Source organism: Budorcas taxicolor, chromosome 2 (assembly GCF_023091745.1).
Source record: "Budorcas taxicolor isolate Tak-1 chromosome 2, Takin1.1, whole genome shotgun sequence".
Classification (NCBI taxonomy): domain Eukaryota; kingdom Metazoa; phylum Chordata; class Mammalia; order Artiodactyla; family Bovidae; genus Budorcas; species Budorcas taxicolor.
The window spans coordinates 89,064,192-89,075,469 of NC_068911.1; the positions used below are offsets into that span (position 1 = coordinate 89,064,192).

The 11,278-nt window shown below is 39.2% G+C and overlaps 1 protein-coding gene across 1 annotated transcript in view; it reads right to left on the reverse strand.

The window, feature by feature from the left end:
- Positions 1 to 10,953, reverse strand: part of RIF1 (replication timing regulatory factor 1) — a 55,842-nt gene extending 44,889 nt beyond the window's left edge. Inside the window, exons 1-7 of the mRNA XM_052659607.1 lie at positions 10,850 to 10,953; positions 9,802 to 9,880; positions 6,416 to 6,512; positions 4,824 to 4,951; positions 4,646 to 4,740; positions 3,449 to 3,638; positions 1,595 to 1,687 (exon numbers count right to left, since the gene is read on the reverse strand). Of these exons, the coding sequence (XP_052515567.1) occupies positions 1,595 to 1,687; positions 3,449 to 3,638; positions 4,646 to 4,740; positions 4,824 to 4,951; positions 6,416 to 6,512; positions 9,802 to 9,880; positions 10,850 to 10,953 (786 nt within the window). The remainder of the gene's footprint in view (positions 1 to 1,594; positions 1,688 to 3,448; positions 3,639 to 4,645; positions 4,741 to 4,823; positions 4,952 to 6,415; positions 6,513 to 9,801; positions 9,881 to 10,849) is intronic.
- Positions 10,954 to 11,278: the final 325 nt, after the last annotated feature.

The window sequence follows — 11,278 nt, forward strand, 5'->3', positions numbered from 1 at the left end:
ATTCCGTGTTCATGAACAGGAAGATTTAATATCATTGTAATAGCAATATTATCCAAAGTAATCTACAAGTCCAATGCAATTTCTATCAAAATTCCAAAGGCCTTTTCCAACTGAGAAATAAAAGCTTACCCTCAAAAATTCATTATTTAAGAATCCCATTTAGCCGAAACAACTTTGGAAAAAAAAAATTATGAAGTTGGAAGACTAACTCCCTTGACTTCCAAATCTACTACAACACTAGAGTAATTAAAGCGTATGGTAGTGAGGACTTCCCTGGCGGTCCAGTGTTTAGGACACCATGCTTCCAAACCAGTGGGCATGAGTTTGACCCCTGATTGGGGAATTAAGATCTCTCATGCCACATGATGCAGCCGCCAAAAATAAAGCTATGGTAATAGTTTAAGGAGAAACATAATAGACCAATGGAATAGGGATTTCAAAAACACTCTCACAAATACTGTTAACTGATTACCAATAAGAATTACCAAGATTACCAAGACCACTCAATAAGAACAGTCTTTTTAACAAATGGTGCTTGGAGTATTCACCTGCAAGAAAATGAAGCTGGATCCTCGTCTTATTCTACATACAAAAATAAACTCAAAATGGAACCAAGATCAAAACTTATGAATTAGCAAATAAATTCAGCGAGAAAACAGAATAGAGGTTATGAGGGGCTGCAGGAAGGGGGGCAGAGGGAGCCACTGCTTATTTAACATGTACAGTTTTTGTTGGGGATGGCAAAAAATTCTGGGTATAGACAGTGGTGATGTTTACACAACTGTAAATGCTTTTAATATCACTAAACTGTATACCTTAAGATGGTTATGATAAATATTATGCTTCTCACAATATAAAAAAAAAATCACAACTTCCCCCCTCAAAACCAGGCTTAAAGAAAGAATATACAGTCAATTCTCATTATTCATAGTTATGTTCTATCAAGTTGCCTTGATACTGTATTAGCAAATTCTGTGCCATGGCTTCTAAGGAAAATGCAGGATTAGGTTCCTGTAAGCCTCTGATCACATTTTCATCAACCATCTGACACACAATCTTGCTTCATGTGTGTTTGGTCTAAAGACAACTTATTTAATATGTACAGTTTGATTCACTAACATTGAGCTCACAGCAGACAGCGCTATAACTCACGCCTTTTCTCCTAAGGCACACAACAGACTTCCTCTGCTTAGCAACCAGACAGCACTTCAGCACTACACTTGGGGGCCATTTAAAACTGAAATCTCCAAGAAAAAGTGCAAAACATGAAAAATGTGGCCCCAAATGTATCATGAAATGGATATCTGTCTAAAGGACATTGAGAATTAAAGCAAAAAAGCAGAAATAACCCTGGCTCAACCTCAGACTGGAACATGCATGCTTCCATGTGAGACTCAAATTTGTTGCCACTCTACATGTCTACAATTGACTGTAAAAGCAGCGCACATACTGACACTGGGTTTACAAATAAACTTTAATAAGTAGGTCAATTTTGATATATATGGCACGCATGAATAATGAGGATCAACTATACTATGGAAAGTTAAGAAAATAAAAGGTCCAGTGTGTATAAAAACCTTAACAGTGAACTTACCTTCCCAAGAAGTTTGACAAATAAAGGCCATAATTTTAACACGTAAGTCTCATTTTTACTCATAAACAGTTTCTGGAGTTCTGAAAGTAATTTCTGAAAAAAAAAATAAAAAAGCGAAAATATTTACCAAAAGACTCCTGAAAAGAATGCAGTATTAAATTGATTGTCTCAGCCAAGTAACTTTTCCCAAAATTTTATCAGGAAGTTTCACACATATAGCAAAGCTGGCAGTTTATAGTAAATGTCCAAGTATAAAGACCACTAACATTTTACTATGCTTGTCTTATCACCTGTCAGGCCATTCTTCCATCCGTTAATATAGCTTTCTTTTCCCCCACCAATATACTTTGCTCTAAAAACTTCAGCATGCATATCATCAGAGTTCAAATGATAATGTTTTGATTTCTCTATTAACTTAAAAAATACATTAATAGCTTCATGGGTAATACATCTGATAAAATTTGAGTTCAAATTTATTATTAAGAATTTTATACAATGGACGCTTGAATAAAGTTTGTTAACTGTGTGGTTCACTTACACTTGGGTATTTCTCAGCAGTAAATACCACAGTACTACAGTCCGTGGTTGGTTGACTCCAAAGGCGCAGAGGAACCACAAATACAGAGGGTCAATTATAAATTATACACGGGTTAAACTGGAGCTGTTCAAGGACTGTCTATATTAGCTCTTAAAAAATTAATAAATTTATCAGTTAAAAATCTCACAAAAACATTGGAGTAACTTTCAGCTCAGGCATTACCATGAGGAATCCTGAATTTTAAAAAACGAAACAAACAAAACCCCAGGTTTTAGAATGTGGCATCTGCCCCTCTGCCTGGATTACTGTACTACCTCCCAACTAGGTTCCCTGCTCCTATGCAACCCCTGCCTAGAAATTTTTTCAACATAGGCAAAGGGATCCCCTTAAAAGCCAAGTCTGCACATGTATCACTCATAGACTCAAAACCTTCAAATATGGTTTTCGATGTAATCCAGATGCTTTAAAACCAAGCAATAAAACAACAGAAGGCAAGTGCTTACAATGGTCTACAAGGTCCTATGTGGGTTGGCCCTGTTTCTGACATCACCTTCTACCCTCTCACCCTCATTCACTTTATCATACTGCCCAGTGTTTGATGAACACAACCTAGCACATCAGAACAAGGCCTTTTGCTTCCATGGTTCCTCCTAACTTGAATAAGTTTACTCCTTATCATTCAATTAACTAACTCCTATTACACCTTCAAATCACCTATTCTTTTTCCTTCCCTGACCACATCACCTTTCCTCTTGGAAAGCACTTTCATCCAGTCCCCACTGTTTCCCATAATCTCCTTCCTAAATGTACTACATACTTTATTATTGCTCCCACTAGAAAATAAGCTCCAAAACAAATTGCTTTTCTTCACTGCTATATACACAGTACCTAAACCAATGTCCAGTATATAACAGGTACCCAATAAATGTTACAAGGCAGGCTGAAAAACCTGAAAATTTGGGCAAATAATAACTTTAGGAAATTGTACACACTACATGCACTTTTATGCCTTAAATCTGTAGCTCCTGGGATTGTGCTGTAACAATCCAGAAAGCGATGAATCAGATAATGCTCTCCCTTTTCCAAAAATGCAATTTATTCATCCTTTGGGGATGAAATAAAATGCCTGGATTGCAGTTAACACTGAATAGACAGCTCCTTTCCTTACCGTAATTAGAAGTGGGTGACATTAATTCAAGCAATTCTTAAATTTAATTCAAAGAGGAACTTCCTAGATCATAGCGCAATTACATCAATATGAGTTCTGTGCTCGGTGCAAAACCTCACAGTGCAATATCCAAAAAAGTATTACTTACGGTAGTCATAAGCTGCTCTGTAATAGATGCTATTTCTTGTTGTTTCTGAAGCAACAAAGGCATTCCCATCTCTAGAGCAGTGGCTCCCCGCAAATGTACTTTTTGGGCTGAGTGAACCAGTAAAGGTATGACCAATTTTGCCCACCTAATTGACTCTTCTCCCATTTGAACTGGGGCTTGCTCAATTAGTCTGTAATAGAGAAATCAATGACTAAATTAGTTTAAGTAGTTTTATTTCTAAACTACCTTTTTGTCTAAACTACCAGGAAAGTAAACAGTACACAGAAATATGCACAATATGGTCCATTTATTTTAGAATATTATCTATAATACACACACAAAAAAATAGATCTAACATAACAATTTGTAGACTTCCCTATTTTAATAAATTTTTCAAATAATGAAAACATATCATCTTTCTTCAGATTAAAAAACTTTAATAATTATTTTTACACAAATTATATTCTTACAGGAGAGACCAGCTAGAGAACCATGATATACTGTGAACATCAATCAGGGCATCAGGATACTAGTTAAAGCATATAGCTCAACAACTAAAGAACACTTTCAACTAAAGAATGAAAAACAAGTTAAGACAAAGCACATCAGTAGTTTGTGTTGTCAGCATATCCACTGTGAAAAGCAAGGATGGGTAGGAAGAAGATAGAAGATTTTCCTGTTCCCCTCATCCACTGTTAGAAATTGTTTTCATACTTTCCTAAATACCTGCTACCGGGTTCCCTGGTGGCTTAGATGGTAAGGAATCTGCCTGCAATGCAGGAGACCCAGGTTCCATCCCCCAGGTCAGGAAGATCTCCTGGCAAGAGGGATGGCAACCCACTCCAGTATTCTTGCCTGGAGAATCCAATGGACGGACAGTCCATACGGTCACAAAGAGTCAGACACGACTCAGTGACTAACACCTTCACTTTCAAATTACCTGCTATAGCCAACTTAGAAGTCTCTATTTTTTAAACTTTTGCAAAAGCTTTAACAGAGATATTTTTAAGAGTATTTCAGTAAAAATAAAGAAACCTAGTAACTTAATGCACATCTACTTTCCTCTTCCTATTGAGAATTTTAGTCTAGAAGATATTTCCTTCTTTCATATGTCTAACTCAATTTCAAGTCCCAAAAGATTACTCCAATTCTAAATTACTGAAACTATTCTAATTTACATAGTATCCAAACTCATACCTTATAATGACATTTAATGCTTCATAATCCACAACAGCAGAATGCATCTCTCCTCTATTAAATACTATTTCTAATGAGTCAATTATACTAGACACCTGAAAGACAGAAACAAACCGAGTAAGCTTGTATTTTTTAACTGGCATGTAGTTAAGACGACATATACAAAAACTATACTCACTACTTTGCCAACAACTTCAGTGGGAAACGTCTGCTTGGATATCACCCAAAGTGCCCTAGTACGAACATTTTTATCTGAACTTTTAACAATATCATTCAGTTTTGAAAGCAGTTCTTGAATATTTATCTCTGAAAAACAAGCAGAAAAACAATTATGCAGAATCTTTTATATCCTTTAAAATCCCTAATAGATAAAAATCATTGTCATTAAAATTAAATGCATATCCAGAAAAAAGGACCAGAAAACTTATGCTAATAATCAAACTTTTCCCCAAAACACAAAATTCTGGTCAGAGAGAAGGTATACTCAGCGAAAACAGATGGTAGACTTGAAATCAGTAATTTTTCAACTAAAATATTTCTTTACGATCTTATTATTAGATTTGATGCTTTCAAACTGTGGTGTTGGGGAAGACTCTTAAGAGTCCCTTGGTCTGCAAAGAGATCAAACCAGTCAATTCTAAAGGAAATCAGTCTTGAATATTCATTGGAAGGACTGATGCTGAAGCTGAAACTCCAACCCTTGGGCCACCTGATGTGAAGAACTGACTCCTTTGAAGAGACCCTGATGCTGTGAAAGACTGAAGGCAGGAGAAGGGGATGACAGAGGATGAGATGGCTGGATGGCATCACCCACTTGATGGACATGAGTTTGAGCAAGCTCTGAGAGTTGGTGATGAACAGGGAAGCCTGGCATGCTGCAGTCCGTGGGATGGCGAAGAGTCGGACACGACTGAGCGACTAAACTGACTGATTAGGTTTGAACGTACGAGTCAATTTTTGGCAAGATGTTATAAATCCTGTATCTCTGCTACAAAACGAACAACTCCTACTTCAGATTGCTAACATTTCTGTATATTAAATAAGTGAAAACTTTTCCCTCAGAAAAAAAGATGGTAACAACTCTCTGATATCTTTATTCCCTATTCCTAATTATCCATCTCTAAAGGTCATCCCCATACCTATACTATGAGAAGCTACTTATAGAGCAACAATTAGGATTACAGTCCTCCCCAGATATCCATGGGGGATTGGTTCTAGGACTTCCCCTCAGGAATATAAAACACCAGGAGATGCTCAAGTCCCTTACATGAAATGGTGTAGTACTGAGATCTCCATATCCATGAGTTCTGCATCCAAGGATGCAGAGGGTCAAGGATACTAGAAAAATCAGAAGAGCATCAGATACTGTGCTTTCATTAACACTTTTAGCTCCAAATTATCTAATTTACCACTAAGTAAAAGAACTTTTCTAATAGCAAATTCCTTAACACATGCTTGTATAAAATAAATGACCCATCCAATCTCCCAAAATTAATTCCATCTAATTATAAACTTCCAAAGCAGGTATGTTTATTATAAAAGATGGTTTTCTCAACATTTTAAAATAGGCTTACTGTATTTTCTTCTAGAACAAATTTTATTGTTATCAAAGCTAGAGCTATGTCTAAGAAACTTTACTACAATGATATAATCTACAGACTCATTCTCAAAAGCAAACCCTAAATTACAGGTTGTGAAATTGAGATTTAACAGTACTTTTAACAATATCAAACTATAAACTCTCAAAACATTCCATCACAACAAACTTACCTGATAATCCAGAGGCAATTTTGGGATTATATAAGCAAAACCCCAAGGCCTGTAGAGCAGCACTACTGAGCTCTGAGTTTTGACTGGCAATGTGAGCCTACAAAAACAAAACCACATTTTTACAAATAAGTACAACTGCAAATGAACTTTTAGATGGAAAAGTTGATAAAAAACAAAATTATATTTTAAAGGCAAAAATCAGCAAATCCTTGAATAGATTAAAAGGGAGTAAGATTAAGAAGCCAGGCTTCAGCAATACATGAACCGTGAACTTCCAGATGTTCAAGCTGGTTTTAGAAAAGGCAGAGGAACCAGAGGATCAAATTGCCAACATCCGCTGGATCATAGAAAAAGCAAAAGAGTTCCAGAAAAACATCTATTCCTGCTTTACTGACTATGCCAATGCCTTTGACTGTGTGGATCACAATAGACTGTGGAAAATTCTTCAAGAGATGGGAATACCAGACCACCTGCCCTGCCTCTTGAGAAACCTATATAAAGGTCAGGAACAACAGTTAGAACTGGACATGGAACAACAGGCTGGTTCCAAATAGGAAAAGGAGGACATCAAGGCTGTATATTGTCACCCTGCTTATTTAACTTACATGCAGAGTACATCATGAGAAACGCTGGGCTGGAAGAAAACACAAGCTGGAATCAAGATTGCCGGGAGAAATGTCAATAACCACAGATATGCAGATGACACCACCCTTATGGCAGAAAGTGAAGAGGAACTAAAAAGGCCTCTTGATGAAAGTGAAAGTGGAGAGTGAAAAAGTTGGCTTAAAGCTCAACATTCAGAAAAAAGAAGATCATGGCATCTGGTCCCATCACTTCATGGGAAATAGATGGGGAAATAGTAGAAACAGTGTCAGACTTTATTTTTGGGGGCTCCCAAATCACTGCAGATGGTGACTGCAGCCATGAAATTAAAAGACGCTTACTCCTTGGAAAAGTTAAAAGACGCTTACTCCTTGGAAAAGTTATGACCAACCTAGATAGCATATTCAAAAGCAGAGACATTACTTTGCCGACTAAGGTCCAACTAGTCAAGGCTATCGTTTTTCCTGTGGTCATGTATGGATGTGAGAGTTGGACGGTGAGGAAGGCTGAGCACCGAAGAATTGATGCTTTTGAACTATGGTGTTGGAGAAGACTCTTGAGAGTCCCTTGGACTGCAAGGAGATCCAACCAGTCCATTCTAAAGGAGATCAGCCCTGGGTGTCCTTTGAAGTTATGATGCTAAAGCTGAAACTCCAATACTTTGGCCACCTGATGCGAAGAGCTGACTCATTGGAAAAGACTCTGATGCTGGGAGGGATTGGGGGCAGGAGGAGAAGGGGATGACAGAGGATGAGATGGCTGGATGGCATCACTGACTCGATCACTGACTCAATGGATGTGAGTCTGAGTGAACTCCGGGAGTTGGTGATGAACAGTGAGGCCGGGCATGCTGCGATTCATGGGGTCGCAGAGTCGGACACGACTGAGGGACTGGACTGAAGACTAAGAGACCATGGATACAGCTTGACAAAGAAAGAGGGAAACTATGTGGAGATCAGCTAAATATTTTCCTTAAAAAAAAAAAAACAAAACTCTGCACACCTGAAAGCAAAAAAAAAAGAGGGGGGGCAACAAATGGAAGATGGTGAAGACATTAGATAGGAAGTAAAAGTAGGTGCAAAACTTACATAAAGTAAGCAAAGATTCCAAGGCAAAAGCTGACATTCAGCTATAGAGTGGAACAACACCTCTAACAGAGAGGGAAGGAGTTAGAAGTAACGTTCACTAAGTAGCTAAAGTGCAACAGACTTTAAACGTCATCTCAATACTTCAGAGAGAAGACTGAATCCATGACCATTTGGAATTCAAAGCCCAACCCCATATTCTGCATGTAAAAGCTATAAAATCTCAAACCTGTCATAGTCTTGCCATTTGTTCCTAATCCTACATTTACTTGTAGCCTTGCATCTTTCTTGGTACCATTTCCTATTCCAAACTAATGTATCTCTGCTGCTGCTACTGCTAAGTCGCTTCAGTTGTGTCCGACTGTGTGACCCCGTAAGTTTCCCCATTGCTTCTAAAATCAGATATCCAAGAAATCCTCAACTATTTGCTATGCTTGACCAGGAAGAATGGTAAATGTTAGCAGTCATATATAAGAACAGACACTTCCTTGGACCACCCATTTTATAATTAATCAAACCAAACATCCAAAATACTAAACCCTGAGATACATGGGAGATTAAGGCAATCAGTTCAGATAATCACAAATAGATGAAGTCTTACACACTGAAGACTATGAGAGCTAATACTGTATCTCCTAAATAGCAGCTAGCATATGTGTGATCAACTTTTGATCATCCTATCATTAACCACCCACAGGCTTCTAAATAATTATTCATCAGGCATTTTAGTTACCAACTCTATTTACAAACAATGCAACTTGATTCAAATTGCATGTAAATGACTTCCCGATCCTACATACTCTCAAATACCAAATAGATGATACATGTCATCATCACATCAAACAGTACTGAAATGTGAAAATGACAAAGAAAAATGGGATAATACCGTTAACATTGCTTACTTATTGATAAGTCTTGAACTATTACACAGTGAAGTTCCTGCTTATATGAACAAAAAGAACTGAAAGCTATAAGAATATTTAAGGTTAGGCAAGGCAGTATCCCCAGTGCCTCAATATTTAGCCAAAAACAATGTTTAAGTGTGCAATAAACATCTTTAGAGTACCTCCACATAAAAGCACAAAAACAGGGTTATAAAAATAAGAACTCAAAGGGACTTTGGAGATTTAGTTCAACCTGTTCATTCCAAAAACAAGGAAATTAAGTTAGGTGTTTAGGAAAGCCACAAAGCCACAGTATACTCAAACGAGGACAAGAATATATGTCCTCAGTTTGATGCTAAACTACACAACCTCCCTATAAACAAGCAAACAAGATAAGCATAATAACTGTTTTTTAACCAAGTAAGAATAGCAGAAATATGGGTGAGTGAAGATAAAACAATAAATGTTACCAACACAGTAGATCAAAGACAAAACCACAGAATCATTTAGAAGCACTGTTATATTAAGAGTGAAAGTTTTGGACTCAAGTGGTCACTGCAACTAAATTTACACACGTTAAACTAATTTCTTCTGCAAAGTGTGGATTAAAGAGGAGCCTCAGCTGGACAGGGAGGATTAAGTAAGAGAAAACAAGAAAATTAGACAGCACTTGATACATTGCAAGTCCTCAAATAGTACTATAATAAACCTGCTGTTATTTTATGTTAGAGTCAAAGTTTTTGAGTTAGGTAGCAAAATCTTACCCCCCCAAAGTAAAAAAAAACTATTTACTATTTACAACAAAGATATGTACCTTTAGAACTTTAAATAGCTGAGGAAGTTTTTTCTCAATTTCTGTAATGATTTCTTTTCCATCTTCTCCAGTCATACGACTTAAAAGCAGAAAGAACATTAAGTTTATGCAATTGGCAGATACAAAAATGAACTATGAAATACCTGCACAATCTTTTTAAACATCATGTTAGAACATTGGCAAATTGATCCAGTACTTAAGATACTTAGGAATATTTAATACGATATACATCTGAAATAAGTGAAGCTTCCCTGATGGCTCAGCAGTAAAGAATCTGCCTGCCAATGCAGGAGACGTGGGTTCGATCCCTGGCTCGGGAAGATCCCCTGGAGAAGGAAATGACAACACACTCCCGTATTCCTGACTGGAAAATCCCATGGATAGAGTGGGCTACAGCCCATGGGGTCGCAAAGAGTTCGACACAACTTAGCGACTAAACAACAACTAAACGTGAATAAACCTCAGAATAACTTGGGCATCCACACAGTACACGTTTTGACAGATTCACTAGGTGAAGAAGAAACAAGGAAACCTATCGCTAGTTACAAATTTACTGAAACTTACTAAACATTTATCGTTTTGTATCGATTTCCAAACAACCGACAGATAACTCGGAAAAATACAGTCTGCAGGGGAGAAAATAGTGTGAAGCACTTGCGGTTAAATAAAACTCGAGTTATTGCTCTATATTAAAAAACCAATTCCGGGTTTCCCCACTGTCCCGAAATACAGGTGGCTTACACTGAAAAACCACTTCTCTGGCCAAATCCCTCCCAATCAAACTTTTCTTAATCCTCCTCTTACAAGACACACGTGCAGGCTTCCTCATTCCAACAGACACCGTTGAAGGGCTGCAGCACCTGCACCCCGGAATGTCACCCAGCACGCACCCCCCACCCCACCTCGCCTCACCAGCGACCCCGGCGTCCCCCCGCCAGCTCCCAGGCTTCTTGAATACACAAACTCGTTCGGCGTGCAGCACCCAGACTGTCTTCCCCCCACGACCCCCCAGGGTGCCCCACCCCCACCCACCCCCACCAGGCCTCACCTGGTCAGGGTCAGGTAAGCGTCGGTCTGCTCTCCAAGGGAGGCGGAAGGGTCTTCCAAAGTCTCCAACAGCGGTGCCAGGGGGCTCTGATCCGCGGCCGTCATGTCGGCCACCCTGAGGCCCGGACCGGAAGAGCAGACAATTCGGTGACCGCTGGAAACCGACCCGGCGGCCCGGCGTTAGTCCGGGTCCCAGACCCGCGCTCCCGCCGCGGGCTCACAGCCCCACCGCGTCCACACCGGGGCCTCTGGCGCACAAACCCAAAGGCCTAACCTTCCCCTGAGCGCCGCAACACGCACCCAGGGCCACGCTGCGCTCCGGTCCCGACCCGCTCCCGCCACCACTTTCCCGGGCAGCTTTCAACAGGGGGAGGAGACCAGCGGGGGGCGGGAGAAGCCCGGGGAACGAGGCGTCTCGCCGCGAGGGGGC